This window comes from Camelus dromedarius, chromosome 16, assembly GCF_036321535.1.
Source record: "Camelus dromedarius isolate mCamDro1 chromosome 16, mCamDro1.pat, whole genome shotgun sequence".
Lineage (NCBI taxonomy): Eukaryota > Metazoa > Chordata > Mammalia > Artiodactyla > Camelidae > Camelus > Camelus dromedarius.
In genome coordinates this window covers 45,056,753-45,072,817 of record NC_087451.1, presented here as the reverse complement: position 1 = coordinate 45,072,817, position 16,065 = coordinate 45,056,753, and the positions used below count along the sequence as shown (strand labels likewise).

Here is a 16,065-nt window from a genome sequence, read left to right as displayed (position 1 = left end):
CAGAAAAAAAAATGCTAAAAATTAAGAGCAGAAATCAATGAAATTGAAATCAGGAAATCAACAGAAAAAATGAAGTCAAAAGTTGGTTCTCTATAAAGGTCAATAAAATCAATGTCTCTAGCCAAGCTAAGAAAAAAAGAGAAAGCACACAAATTACTAATATCAGAAATGAAATGGAGCAAAGATAGTCTTTTCAACAAATGGTACTGCAACAATAGGACAGTCACATGCAAAAAAAAAAAAATCTACACACAAATCTTAAATTATTCACAAAAATTAACTCAAAACGGATCACAGACCTAAATGTAAAACATAAAACTATAAAACTCCTAAAAGATAATATAGGAGAAAATTTAGATGACCTTGGATTTGGCAATAACATTTTAGATGCTAACACCAAAGGCAGGATCCATGAAAGAAAGGGTTGATAATCTGGATTTCATTAAGCTCTGTAAAAGATACTGTCAAGAAAATGAAAAGACAAGTCACAGACTGGGAGGAAATATTTACAGAAAACATATCTGACAAAGGACCGTTATTTGAAACATACAAAAAAACTCTTATAACTCAACAATATGAAAACAAACAACCTGATTCAAAAATGGGCCAAAGACCCTAATAGGATACCCACCAAAGAAGATATACAGATGGCAAACAGGCATATGAAAAGATGTTCCATATCATATGTCATCAAGAAAATGCAAATCAAAACAATGAGATACACTACACACCTATCAGAATGGCCAACATCCAGAACACTGACACCACCAAAAAATGCTGGTGAGGATGTCGAGCAACAGAAACTTTCATTCATTGTTAGCAGAAAGGCAAAAAATGGTCTAGCCACTTTGGAAGACAGTTTGGCAGTCTTCCAAACATACTGTTATCATAAGATTCAGCAATCATGTTCTTTGGTATTTACCCACAGGAGCTGAAAACGTATGTCCACACAAAATATGCACATGGGTGTCTACAGCAGCTTTACTCATAACTGCCAGAAATTGGAAGCAACCAAGATATCCTTCAGTAGGTGAATGGATAAACTGTGGTACACTTAATGTAATATTACTCAGCACTAAAAAGAAATGAGCCATTAGGCCATAAAAAGACATGGAGGAAACTTTTATATATATTACTAAGTAAAAGAAGCCAATCCAAAAAACCTATGTAGTGCATGATGTCCAATTACATGGCAATCTGGAAAAGGCAAAATTATAGAGATGGTAAAAAGATCAGTGGTGGGGGGAAAGGGTAAAAACAGGCGGAGCACAGGGAGTTTTTAAGGCAGGAGAAATATTACATATGATATCATAAGGGTGGATACATGTAAATATACATGTGTCCAAACTCACAGAACGTATGCACCAATGCAATGGACTGTGGGTGATAATGAAGTGTCAACGTAGGCTCATCAGTTTTAACCAGTGTCCCACTCTGGTGAGGGATACTGATAATGGGGGAAACTATGCTTGTGTAGGGGCAGGAGTATATGGGAAATCTCTGTAACTTCCCTTCAATTTTGCTGTGAACCTTAAACTACTCTAAGAAATAAAGTCTATCACAAAAAAGAGATACATGAATGATCAACAAGCACATGCAAAGATGCTCCATATCACTGTCAACAGGGACATACAACTTAAAACCAGAATAAGATATCACTATACACCCGTTAGAATGGATATACCCAAAAGAATGACAATATCAAATGGTGTCAGCTGGAACACTCATACATCGCTGGTGAGAATGTAAATAGTACAGCCACTTGAAAGCAGTCTGGCAACCTGAGTCAGGAATCCTACTCTAAGTATTTACTCAAGATAGAGGGAAAGCTTAAGTCCACAAAAAGACTTGTATGCAAATGTTTAGTGGTGTCCTTCATACTAGCCAAAACCTGGAATGATCCAAATGTCCATCAACTGGTGAATGGATTGACAAATTGTGGTATATTCACATAACGGCATACTACTTAGCAATAAAAAGGGAGAGAGTACTGATACAAAGCATGGATGTGTTACATGAAAGAAGCCTGTTTTATGTTGTGTTATGAGATGGTCGGTCAAGTGCCTCAGGAGATAGGAGGCTCAGGAGAAAAAGTTTATTCTATGCCTAGGTCCTAGAGACAGGAGGCAGGACTCCCCAAGCAGGGCCCCATGGGGAAGACACTAGGGTGGTCAGGAGGCAGATGATGGGAGTGAGGGGAAGGTGGAGGCCATGGCCTCTGCTGAGGTTTACTTAGGATGGGCAGGGCAGGGGGAGCAGTGTGGGATGGGCTAGTATGGATAACCTCAGTGGGCTCTGGCTGTGGAGTGGTCCCCATAGCTGGCACCCAGCCCTGGGATGGCTGAAGGGGAGGAAGAAAGGGCAGACAGAGGAGGGAGAGCTCTGGGCTTGCACATCCCAGGCCTGCTCAGGATGGGTCCTTTGCCATCTCTAAGAATTGATTAGCCCAGGTAGGGGCTCTCCCTCCCAGCCAGAGAAGTTTTCTTAAGGTGTCAAAACATCATAATAAACAGAAAAATTTAAATATTTACAATAATAGCCAGACACTAAAAACTACATTCTGTATGATTCCATTTATATGAAAGTCTAGAACAGGCAAAACTACTGTGACAGAAAAATCAATGGTCACTAGAGGCTGGGATACAATGGGAACAGACTGCAAAGGGCCACTACGGAAATTTATTATGGTGATGGATATGTTCTATACCTTGACTGTGATAGTGGTAATGTACACATTTGTTAAAATGCATCAAATTGTACACTTAAACTGGAAAATGTACTGTATGCAAGTTGTACTTCAAGAAAACTTACTTAAATATATAAATTTCTAAATATGATGTACCTTATATCTTCAAATATAAAGAATAGGTAACAACACAGTAATATTTGGATATTTCTTGCCTTATAACATACCTTACATGAGTAATACATATTCTGTATCCTGCCTTTTCACCAAGCACCATAATTACTCTTTTGTTATTTGAAATTCATCTAATTGCACATTATTTTTAAAGAGAAATTTCAGATTAAGATACTCATTCAACATTTATTTGTTTTTATGTAAAGTAGCTACTATGAAGGTGAATTTTAAAGTGACTACAACTTTAAGTGAGTTTAAGAGCCTCTAAAATCACACACTAAGTTAAAACTATAAAAAAACTGCCATTTTTATAAGTTGAAAACTGTTGAAGACTGGCAATTTCATAAGGTTCAACCTAACACATTAAATAATATAAATGAAAATATTATTAATTGTAAAAGTATGACAAATACTATTATACTGCTTTAGCAGAAGTGTGCATTAACCAATATTTTGTTTTTACTGTTTGTAGGTTAAACGACAGGTGACAATCCCTATTTTTGTTTAATCAATCCCTTTTCTGCTCTGAAAACACAAATAAACCATTGTTCTACCTAAACTACTTTAAACAAACCTCAGTAAATTTACTTAAAGCATAATCTATTTCATTTGGTGGTTTTAAAAGGTTTGGAAGAAAAATAATAATCTCCCTTTAAGAAGGCAGTGTATAAATGGAAAAATCATTAACCAGGAATGAAAAGCCTTTGGTATGTTAGGAATAAGATGAAGGAAAAGAAATTAAGAACAATTAGTGTTCACACAGTAACAGTATAAAATAGGTTAATTAACACCTTTTCTTTAAAATTAGCATTCCTGAACAGATTAGATCAGAGTTATCAGAAGCCAAGAAAAGGCTCAGAACAGAGACAAAAGAAAGATGCTATATATTTCCTCAGGAGATGAAAAGAAGCAAATATTTAGATAACTAAGACTTGTAATAGTTAAATATGTCACTGGTACTTCACATAGGCTTCGCAGAGTTCATATTTCTTTTAACCCTTACTGTAGGCTGAGTACTGTATTGTGAATCTTTTAAGATTTAATCTCATCAATACACTGTTTTCTGCAAGTTATATTTCTTATAGAAAAAGAGGAAGTAATTGGGTATGTTAAAAATTGTTTTAGCTTCACTTAAAAAAAAAATGCCTACCCATTAGATCCAAGCTACTCTCAACAGGCAACTTGTGACAACTAATCAAAATTCAAGTAGAAAAAAAAATGAAAAGGAAGATCTAGTTCCCCAAGAGACTTTGAACCCATTATACTATTTTAATGATGAAAGTAGCACTCCACTCATTACAGCATTTAGTAATTCCTTTGAGACAGCAGGTTTCAAAAAAATTATTCTGAAATTATTTCAAACGTATACGAGTTGCACGATTAGTACAAACGGTTCTGGTATACGTTTCACTCAGATTCACCAATGAACACTTTCCCACATTTGCTTGCTCTATGTGTGTTTTCCTAAATCATCTGAGAGTTAGCTACAGATATAATGCCCTTTAACCCTGTATTTTGGCATGTATGTTTTAAAAACAAGGATATTCTCTTATATAACCACAGAATAATGATTAAATTGGCAAAATTTAACATTCACACAATACTATTATCTGGAATAGAGCCCACACTCAAATTTCACCAATTATCCCAATAACGTCCTTCATATCAACTTTCTCCCCTGATGCAAGATCCAATCTAGGATCATGCATTTCATTTACGTTTCAAGTCTCTTTAGTCTCTTTCAATCTGGAACAGTTCTGCAGTCTTGTTTTTTTCCCCCCACTTTCATAACCTTAATATTTTCGAAGAACTGTCCTACAAAATCTCTCAGGCTGGTTTGTCTGAAATTTCCTCATCATTAAATTCAGGTTAAACATTTTGGGCATGAAGAGCACAGAGGTGCTGTGTGTCCCTCCACGTGACTCACGTCAGGAGGTGGCCACCTGGTCAAGGTGGTATCCCCTAGTCTCACCACTGTAAAGTTACCATACTTTCTTTGTAATCATAGGTAATCTGTGGGGAGATTCTTTGAAACTATGAAAATATCCTGTGCCTCTTCAAATTTTCCACTGTTGATTCTTCTACAAATTAATTATTACTATAATGATTGCAAAATGGTGATTTTTCTAACTTTATTATCCTTTATACATTTATTAACTGGCATTCTAGCGTAACAATTATTCAGGTTATAATTTATTATTGTCATTGTTCATTCTGAACTCATATTGCCACATATTTTGCTTGTCCCGTATTTTAACATTTAACACCATAAAAGGTATTATTTCCTTGTCTACCTTATAGACCAGGAAAATGAAATGGCTTACACTTTTATAAAGGTAGGTCAAATCTGTAGTAGAACTGGACAGTCTTTCAGTTGGAGTATTCACTAAAAGCTCAGTTATAAAATTTATGATTCTTGCAACTATCACTTACAGCACCCCATAACTATGCTAGCACCTAGTTTAAAAAACAAAAGGGGGACTCTACATTAGAATAAAATAACAGAGTATTCAAAGTTTCCTTTCAACCCGGTAGACTATAGTATTTAAATCTACTGGATTTCTAAAGCAGTCAAGAGTTAAAATGATTCTATTTAGTACCCATTATTATTAATTATATCAAATATATATTCATTTACTCTATGACAACCCTAGGAGGTATGAGATAGCTATTATTATTTCATTTTACCAATGAGAAAACAAAATTTAAAAGTCAAAGAATCACATTTCCAAAGGCCCAGATTGTTAAATTTATTGCCCATCATCAGGTATTTGGATTTTGCCCAGATCCAAGAAGTCTCCAGCACCTTGCAAGGAGAAAGAAATGGAAAGGAAAAAGCAAAAAGGAGTAAAAACAGTATTAAGTTGGAACTTTGTAACTCTAGTTCCTGGAAAAATCATAAAATCATTGCCATAAAGGGCATTATCTATAGACCTCATAACCAATGACAAGAGTGGAATCTAGGCCATGAGGAGCTTGATAAAGTCTGCTAATTTATTTAGAAGGTGAGAGATGAGTGAATCTCTAGAAAAGAAAATGCTATTAAGTAAGCTCAAGTCACATGCACAAAAAAGTGAAAGGTAAAAATGATAAACACTTGTAAATCTTCATCAGTGATAGAAAGGTTATCTAATACAGTATCACATATTAATTATACCTCGGGAAGGGGAAGGGAAGGGAACAGAAGAGAAGAGAAGGGAAGGGAAGGGAAGGGAAGGGAAGGGAAGTGACGGGAAGGGAAGGGACGGGAAGGGAAGGGACGGGAAGGGAAGGGAAGGGAAGGGAAGGGAAGGGAAGGGAAGGGAAGGGAAGGGAAGGGAAGGGAAGGGAAGGGGAGGGAAAGCTATGCACTTAGAAGTCTAACTGCAGGCTGAGCTACAGAGGCTGCATGGGTGGCAGAAAGAGCCCTGGACCAGAATTAGGAGATTTGGGTTCCAAATTTCTAATCTGTACAACTAAGAGGTTGGGTAACTTTCTCTCCCAAGGGCCTCCCAGCTGCAAAATTCCTTAAGATACAAAACTGCAACTGCTGCTGAGCATGACTTAGGTGAGCCATGAATCCTAACGGGGAGGTGAGGCATCTTGAGTGCCATCACCAAGATCAGTCCAACAAATTTAACTTACATCACTCTATGATGTTAAAATTTGGCTTAATTTTTGCATTTCTTCAGGAACAAGAAGAGGGATAAGAAGCAGATGGTGGGGTTTAAATACTTGTTTTTAATCCCTTATTTTTCAGAGCTTCAAAATATGCAGTTTCAACAGCATTCTAAAGTTTGAGAGTTGCATAATGGTATAAGCATTGTGTCAACTATAAAAATATACAGGAGGACATGAACTGATAATATATACAAATGAAAATCACCATTACAATGTGAAATTATAAACAATTTGTGAGCAATATTTTTTTTTAAAAAATTGTTCTGTTCTCTTTTCAATGAAAATCACTTCATTCTTCCCTTCTTTCATTGACCCTCTTACCCTGCCTGAGTCCTGACAGAGCAGACAAGACTGCTGGACCCTTCCTTTAAATGAATCATAACCAGGTAACTTGTCCCATATATGACCCCAACCTTGAAATGGTTTACTCTCCAGAGACATGACGGGCTCTAGCAATGCACCCTTCCTAGCAAACGTTAACCATTCCTACCAAACGTTCACCCTTCATTCAATTTGGGGGCTGCCATAAAGCCAGATACAGGCAGACTTGGAACTATCAACCAACTTCTCTCCCTTAGAATGGTGTTCCTTTAAAATATGATTTCTGTAGTTCAAATGAAACTTTAGAAATAATAATAATTTACTGAAATGAACTCATCTACAAAAGAAACAGACTTAGACACAGTAAACAATCTTATAGTTACTGGGGAAAGGGGGTGGGAAGGGATAAATTTGGGAGTTTGAAAGTGCAAATGTTAACCATTATACATAAAAAGATAAAAAACGAATTTCTTCTGTATAGCACAGGGTACTATATTCAATATCTTGTAATAACCTTTAATGAAAAAGAATATGAAAACGAATACGTGTGTGTGTATATGTGTGTGTGTGTGTGTGTGTGTATGCATGACTGGACATTATGCTGCACACCAGAAACTGACACACTGTAACTGACTATGCTTCAATTTTTTTTAAAAAAGGGCTCCTGAAAACAACCTTCCCCATCTTCCTGGATGGTTCCAGTCCCCTGAAAAGCTGACAGACACAGAAATGGCCAAACGGTCCTGGGTACCCCTCGTCATGAGTTTCAGTGCTCTGTGAGCTTCTTAAAATTTATTTTACTTACTCAGTCTCTTCTTCATACTGAGTATAACTTAAACCTCTTTTTTCTTCATACCCTAATGGATCTCTGAAGAAATCAATTAAGGCAAAAATTTGATTTTAATATTGTGTAAATTTTCTGAGGGGCAGACCATCCAATAATCCAGCTACTTTCCATAAATATTTAAATAAATTCACATTTAGCAAATCAGGATGTTTACTGATTTTGGAAGTGGTCGTTTACTAAGATAAGTAGCTTTAAACACCTATATATCCAAAAGAAAAAAAAACGTCTTCCCTACTCGGCAATTCCAACTCTGGGTACACACCCAGAGAACTGAAGGCATATTTGCGCATCTGTGTTCACAGCAATGTTATTCACAATAGACAAAAGGTGGAAGTAACCCAAGTATTCATCAACAAATGAAAGAATAAACAAAGTGCAGTATATACATATAATGGAATATTAATATTATTCAGCCCTAAAAAGGAAGGAAATTCTGAAACATGCTATAACATGGATGAATACTGCAGACATGATGTTAAGTGAAAGAAACCAGTTACAAAAGGACAAATATGATTCCACTTATGTAAGGCACTTAGATAAGTCAAATTCATAGAGACAGAAAGTAGCATGGTTGTAGAAGACAGAAAGTAGAATGGAAAGTAGGAGGGGTTAGGGGAAGAGAAAGAACAGGGGGGTTGTTGTTTAATGGGTACAGAGTTTTAGTTTCACAAGTAGAAAGAGTTCTGGAGATCAGCTGTACAACGATACAAATATACTTAATACCACTGAATTGTACACTTCAAAAATGGTTAAGATGGTAAACTTTATGTTATGTGTATTTTCCCACAATTAAAAAAAATCTCTGTGTTACAAAGCTGAATTCCTAGGATTAAAAGCCCTTTTACTACATTATCCATCATTTCAACAACACTTGGCAGGGTGAGAAGACAAGTGAGACAAATAGCTATTTTTGAGTACCTTATGCTGCTTAATGACAGGTGTGTTGTCCGAAATAATTAGCTTTTAAAAAGGAATAGCCTTAACTCTCCTCTGGAACTGGTTAGTGATCTCAGTTTCCCTTCATTAAGTTCCTGACAGCTCAATGTCCTCACATCTGTCATTGTTTGGGGGACCGATTCCAAGAAAATAAATTGCTTCAAGGACTAGGCAACAAATTTATTCTGGTTCATGGGACAGATCTGAACCCATCTGTTTTCTAATCAAAAGCCATATTTGAATCAGTTTTGTTCCATCACAGAACCACACTAATGGGAGCAATACAATCATATGGTATTTTCCTCCTTTCTACCCATGTAGTATGGTTATATGGTTACAGAAAACACAAATCAATTAGAGGCATGAGATCATCCTCAGAAACAAGGTCTTTGCAGACTGTAGCATCTACTATCTTTTTGATTTTGATCTGTTTATTCTTCAGACCACTGTGATTTCGTTTCCTCTAAGTAACATGATTTCTTTCTGAATTACACAGGAGGAAAATATTCTCAGGTTGTAATAACCAACTTACCTTAATCTTTTTTTAAGTTGTAAACTGTCATGGATGATTCTTTTAACAAACTCCAATTCACCTCCTTCTGCCATGATCTCTGTGATACCTCCTGTATTTACAGAACTAGGTGGAGGTCTTCGAGGATTTCGAGAGTTTACTCCCTGAACAACAAAAACAAAAAAAACCGGTGAAAAATTTTTACACCTTAAGACAAAGTCTTTGACTATAATCTAGTTCAAAGTAAGAATGCTTGGATGTAATTTTAGTTTCCAAATATCATGCCAGACTTAGGATTTATAGATCATATAGCCACTGCAATATTACATTTTAAACAACTGCATTCATGCAAATATTCCTTCCCAGGGTTTTTACCTTCTACTTTGTGATTAAACATACTAACATTGTACCTTTATATGTAGCCAATTCGGTCACTTTTTCTTTTATGTCTTCTGTCTTGATATCATACACAAAAAATGTTCTATCCAAAAACTACATAAATATTTACCTATGCTTTCTTCTAGTACTTTATAGTTTCATTTTTTAAATATACATACTTAATCCATTCTTACCTTACACCATATTAAAAAATAACCCAAACAGATCAAAGATTTAAATATAAAAAACTCTTAACGAGAACTTAGGAGTAAATCTCTATGACCCTGCATCAGGCAATGGTTTCTTATATATGACACCAAAAGCATAAGCAACAAAAGAAAAAATAGATAAATTGGATTTCCTGAAAATTAAAAACTTCAGGGGAGGGTATAGCTCAACTGGCAGAGTGCATGCTTGGCATGCACACGGTCCTGGGTTCAATCCCCAGCACCTCCTTTAAAAATAAATAATAAACCTAATTACCCCCCCCAAAATTAAAAACTTTTGAGCTACAAAGGACACCATCAAGAAAGTAAAAAGAGAGGGGAGGGTATAGCTGAGTGGGAGAGTGCATGGTTCACAGCATTGAGGTCCTGGGTTCAATCCCCAGCACCTCCATTTAAAAAAAAAAAAAGAGAAAGAGAAAAGAAAGTAAAAAAACAACCCACAGAATGGGAGAAAATGTTTGCAAATAATATATCTAATAAGGGACTTGTATCTAGAATACATGAAGAATTCTTGCAATAATATTAAAAAGAAAAACCCAAATTTAAATGAGCAAAGGATATGACTAGGCATTTCTCCAAAGAAGATATATAAATGGCCAATAAACACATGAAAAGATATTCAACATCATTAGCCATTAGGGAAATGTACATTAAAATGACAATGAGAAACCAATTCATACCCCCAGGATGGCTATAATTAAGAATACAGATAATAACAAGTGTTGACAAAGGTATGGAGAAACTGGAACTCTCATACACTACTAACAGTGGAACAAAAAAGGGTACAGTCATTTTGGAAAACATTCTGGCAGCTCCCCAAACAATTAAACATAGAGTTACCCTATGAGCCCCTCCAAATTTAATCCACCTGAAATTTGTTATGAGGTATATAAATGGTACTTTTAGGGTGTCTGAGTGATTCTAAAAACAATTTATTCTTTCAAAGTTTTAAGCATACACATCCCCTTGTTTCCTTCTGATTAATATTACTCACTTCATATTAAATTTTCTCCATTTGCAGGAAAACCTAGGTTAAATCAGTATTTTACTGATTTTTAAAATAAGTTAGTTGTTTTTAGCCAATGTACCTCCTTCCATATTTGTGAGCAAATGTATTTTTCATTTGAAGTTGGAAAGATCAAATCAGATATTTGCTTACTAAAGCCAATAAGCCTAACGCAGGAGTAGACTGTAACTTAAGTTGGTCCAATCAGAAGAAATCCAAATGTTCAATTGTTTGGGGAAAAAAAGAGCTCTCTCCCTGTCCTGAAATATTACTCTGCCACAAGTAAACCAGCCTGAGAACAAAAACAACGAAGGGCCAGATCAGAGCTAAGGGGAACCTAGAAAAACAGAGCCTCAGCCTTGATATTACGATTAAACTCCTTGATCAAATTTTTCCTGAAGTCCATGGTATTGCTGGATTTCTCAGATATGTAAACCAGTAAACTTTCTTCACCGTTAAGGCAATCTGCATTAGGTTTTCAGGTGCTTGATACCAGAAGCATCCTAACTGATACAGCTTCCAAAATAAAAATTGCTCTTATCTTTGCAAACAAACAAAACTTAGATAAATAATCAACTACTTTAAAACAGAAGATATGTTACCTTGGCTTCCAACTGATTGGCAAAAAAGGGAGGGTTGCACATGCAAAAGTCATAGATTATCTCAGATTCTTCTTTAAGAGCATCCATCAGGAGTGTTTTCTGTGGTACTTTTACCACTAGGAGAAAAAAGAGTAACTACTATTAATACTGTGGTAGTTTCCAAATATGTCCACAAATTCTTTGACACTAGTCCCTTCAAGAGATAGAATTTGATTTTCCTCTTCTTGAATGTAGCTTCACTCAGTGACTTGTTTTTATCGAAGAGAATATGATGGAAGTGACAGGGTATCACTTCTGAGGCTTGGTCATAAAAAACAACATGGCTTCCTCCTTGCCATATTTCTTGAATTACTTGCTTTAGATGAAGCCAGCTGACATGCTATAAGGATGCTCAAGTAGCCCCAAGGAGAGACCACATGACAATGAACTAAAGCCTCCTGCCAACAGCCATGTAAGTGAGCCACCTTGGAAGCAAATTTCTCTCCCCAATCTTTCAGGTAACAGTAACCTCATGAAAGACTCTGAGCCAGAACCACACAGGTAGGCCACGCCCAAATTTCTGAGCCATAGGAACTAAGAGACAATAAAAGTTTATTGTTTAAAGCTGTCAGATTTTGGAGTAATTTGTAATATAGGAATAGATAACTAAAAAACTCATTAATAATATATTAGTATCTCCCCTTACAAGAATATGTTTAACACTAGTAAGAAAAGCCTATTTCTTCCAAAAAGACACATAAAGTCTCTTTCATGCCAAAAACAAACAGTCCTTTATATATACAATAAGCACAAAAATAAAAAGTAACTAATTACTAAGGGGATTTGACTATTTGTAGCACAGTTTCATGTACTGAAGTAAAAAAGATGATATAGTTAAACCAACAGTAGGATTTCCTTTCTTTTAAAATCTTGGTGACTAGGTTACTTTATATACAGTTGATTCTCATTATTCGCAGTAGTTGTGTTCTATAAAGTCACCACAAACACTGGATTACTGTATGCTGAACCACTGGCTCCTAAGAGAAATACAGGGTTAGGGAACTTTGAGCCTCTGGTCACATTTCCATCAACTGATCAATATATACCCTTGTTTTATTTATTTTTGTTTAAAGACATCTTATTTAATATACATTACTGATTCATCAACATTGAACTCATGGCCAGCAATACTATAACATGCCTGAATGAAACTTACCTGACGCATGCATTTTCTCTGTAAGGCACATCACAGCCTTCTTGTACTGAGGAACACTAAATAGTACTTAAGCACTATGTTTAGGGGCTATTATAAACAGCAAAATCACCAGGAAAAAGCAGTGGGAAAAAAAAGTGGTACTAAATAGACCATGAAAAGAACACTTATTTAGTGTGAGAGCTGAAAAAAGACAGCAGGGCATTGCCTTGTTCAACTTCAGCTGCAAACACGCATGTTGGGTGACTGAAATTTTTTGCTGCTTTGCACGTGTCTGTGAATGACCACAAAAGGACCACAAGCATTGATTTGGGAGCTAAAAATAGCCCCAAGTAAGCAAACTTTAGCAAGTAGGCAAATTCACAAACACAGAATCCACAAATTATGAGGATCGACTGGGTTTACTCTGTTTCTTTCTGAGTTAATTCTAATAACAAAGCTGCAAACCCAGTTACAATGTACCAGATATTTTTTAATTACCAAAGTATGTATATTAAAGCAAAAGACAATGAGATGTGTTAAATTAGAAAGGTTAATAAACGAAGCTTGAAAGGGATATTTATTTTGAAAAGCTAACCTTTTATAAGATCAGATAAGTTATTCTGCTCCACATTCTTCTTTGCATAGTTGAAGCACATATCATCTACTTCTGTTGCAAGGAAATACCAGCCATTTAAGGTTGTTCCAAGTAAAGGATAGATGCAGGATGCCCCAGTCCCTAGTAAAACAAGAATTCAAAACACACAGCACATACCTGAAACTGAGGTGAGGACAATAAGCAAAAACACCTCTCTCCTCTTCTTAGAATTCTTATAGCCTTAACAGCTTAAATCACAAGCTGGTACTGATTATCCACATATTGTGGCTTTGTTAGTCTTACCTCATTAGATTCAAATTTCCTAGAGGACAAACCCTTGCTGTCCTCTTTGTATGCTGTATATAAAATGAATTATGCATAACTGGCTGGTGATGAAGGAGTACATGACTGATTAACTGAATATTGTCAAAGCAATTTATTTTACTTTATAAAAAGTCTTCAGTTTAAATCTCTCACAAAACTTGATTTTCTTTAAAGAAATCGGTGTTATATATTAAAACACCACAGTAACATCTTTTATTTTTTAACAGGAGTATATATGATTATGCTGCCTTTAGTCTTTTTTTTAATTGATTATTGATTTATAATCATTTTACAATGTTGTGTCAAATTCCAGTGTAGAGCACAATTTTTCAGTTATACATGAACATATATATATTCATTGTCACATTTTTTCTCTGTGAGCTACCATAAGATTTTATGTATATTTCCCTGTGCTATACAGTGTAATCTTGTTTATCTATTCTACAATTTTGCCACAGTAATATCTTAAAATAGATCAATGCATACATCCTATCTTATAAATGCAAAAAAATAGAGGATATAACATTTTTATTATATTAAACCATCCCATATATCTATCTGTAAGTCATTACTTGAAAGAAATCAGAAGTAAAAACAAAAACAAAAAAACCCTAAAAAATAAAGAGAGAATTCATTTCTCAGATGTGAAGACATGGAAAAACATTTGATCCAGATCCACCAGTCATTGGCTTGTCCCACCATGGTTTCTAGTGAGACATTAAAAGGCAAATGCTCCAGGCAAATATTTCTCTGACAACTAAGATTTGATCCCAAACTTGCACACAAAACCTCTAATCATAGGCCAGACTATATACTAACCACAAATAATTGCTCTTAAGACCATTAACTGATCTTGGCCAATAAGATCCTCAAGAGCACACTCAAGAGAAGAAAAGCCGGTGTTTTTCTTGGAGGCTCACAGTAGTCAACCCATACCAGCCACTGCAGGCCCACTTTCCACTGACCACATCTTGGTACTGTCTAGACTTCTAAGGATCTGGCAGGAAGAGCTAGAGGCCACAGACACTCCTAACCCAGAGGAAAGCCAGGACTGCTTCCTCATTAAGCACCCTGAACAAGCTAGTAAAAGACATGACAACAGCTGATGGCCAGAACATTAAAGCTCTCAGCCAGTCACAGTGATTGCTACACTTCCCATCACAGCATCCTGGCCCTGATGCTGCTGGGCGAACAACTCCTTAGGGATGCAGGGGTGGTGAGGGAAGGTGTGGGAAGGGGTACTCAAGTTCCTCGCAGAGGCTACAGTCACTTAGCCCCTACGAGCCATTCTGGTCAGCTAGTTATCCAGAATAAGGGAATTAAAGTAGCACTTGCAGCTCTGTAGGAAAAAAATCCAGACCAGATCCCAGGACCTTGATTCTCACACAACCGCCCCTCTCTTCCTACTTCAGTTCACTTAAAAGGAAAAAGAAAAAAGACACTTTCCTCCAGCTGCCCAAAGATGAGGTGCCACCAGGGTAATAAACGTAGATAAAAGAACTGTCCTCTGCCAAAAATATCGTTTCTTAATTCTTAAGACCTAAAGACTTGCATTCTAGCACCCTAATCCCCTCAGAAAGCTAAATGACATTTTAAAATGGGTAATAATCCTTGTAATGATAAATAAAAATGGAAAGTGTATAATCATAGAATTAGAGCAAACTGATGGGAGTCTGGGGGAAGAATTTATATAAAAACCCTAATTAGAATGAATGTGATTTCAGCAAGAGTGCCCCTTGTGAAGAGCTAAAATCCATTAACCTCCTATATCCCCAAGTGTTATTTTAGAAGGGTTTGGGGCATAATTAAAATAAATTAGTACCAAATAGGCTCTCAAGCTTTTTAAGCTTTCTATAACCCATCAGCCAATCTTCTGCCATGAATATAAAAGAAAAGAAACTTGTCAAACTTCATTATTTTTACATAGTGTTTATCTCATATGGGGTGTTCAAAATTTTGAATGTTGAAAGAATGATGTACTTAGCCATCAACATTCAATAAGTCATTTACTGAACACCTACTGTGTGCCAGAAATTTTGCTAGGCCTTGGGATTTCATGGTAAGCAAAAAAGTAACATGCTCTACACTTTGCAATCTAGGGCAGAGAAAGGTATTAATCAATCAGGCAAGTGAATGTGTAGTTAAAAACTAAAAAAATGCCAGGAAGGAAGAAGCATGGTTTTCTAAAGCTCATATTCAAGGAACCTGTCTTATGCTGGAAGGTCAGAGAAGGCTTTCTTGAGAAAAGGCTTGAGCTAACAGCTACAGTATAAATGAGAACTAATGAGGTAAAGGTAAGGAAATTCCAGGTAGAGGGAGCAACATGTATAAAGGCCTGGAATCATAATGTCCTATTAGAAGAACTAAAGAAAAGTGCAGAAAACAAGGGAGAGAATAATACAAAATGAGGCTTAGACAGAACTAGAGGGCAGGAACCAGACAATGGAAATTTTAATAAAACTAGTCAAGGTTTTGGGTGTTTACCCCAGAAGCAATAGGAAGCCATTAAAGTGGTAAAGATGTGATCAGATATAGGCCTTTAAATACCTTCTGGAGAATGGAATGGAGACGCAACAGAGTAGATGAGGACAGAGTAGCTGAGAAGCTGTTCTGTAGACAGAGAG

General features: G+C 36.0%; 1 protein-coding gene across 3 annotated transcripts in view; it reads right to left on the bottom strand.

The window, feature by feature from the left end:
- Positions 1–16,065, bottom strand: part of METTL16 (methyltransferase 16, RNA N6-adenosine) — a 61,625-nt gene that overhangs the window by 22,807 nt on the left and 22,753 nt on the right. For all 3 annotated transcript variants that reach the window (XM_010986407.3, XM_031468549.2, XM_064495818.1), the window contains 3 exons: positions 13,118–13,258; positions 11,349–11,464; positions 9,157–9,299 (listed from right to left, as the gene is read on the bottom strand). In XM_010986407.3, coding sequence (XP_010984709.2) covers positions 9,157–9,299; positions 11,349–11,464; positions 13,118–13,258 — 400 coding nt within the window. The remainder of the gene's footprint in view (positions 1–9,156; positions 9,300–11,348; positions 11,465–13,117; positions 13,259–16,065) is intronic.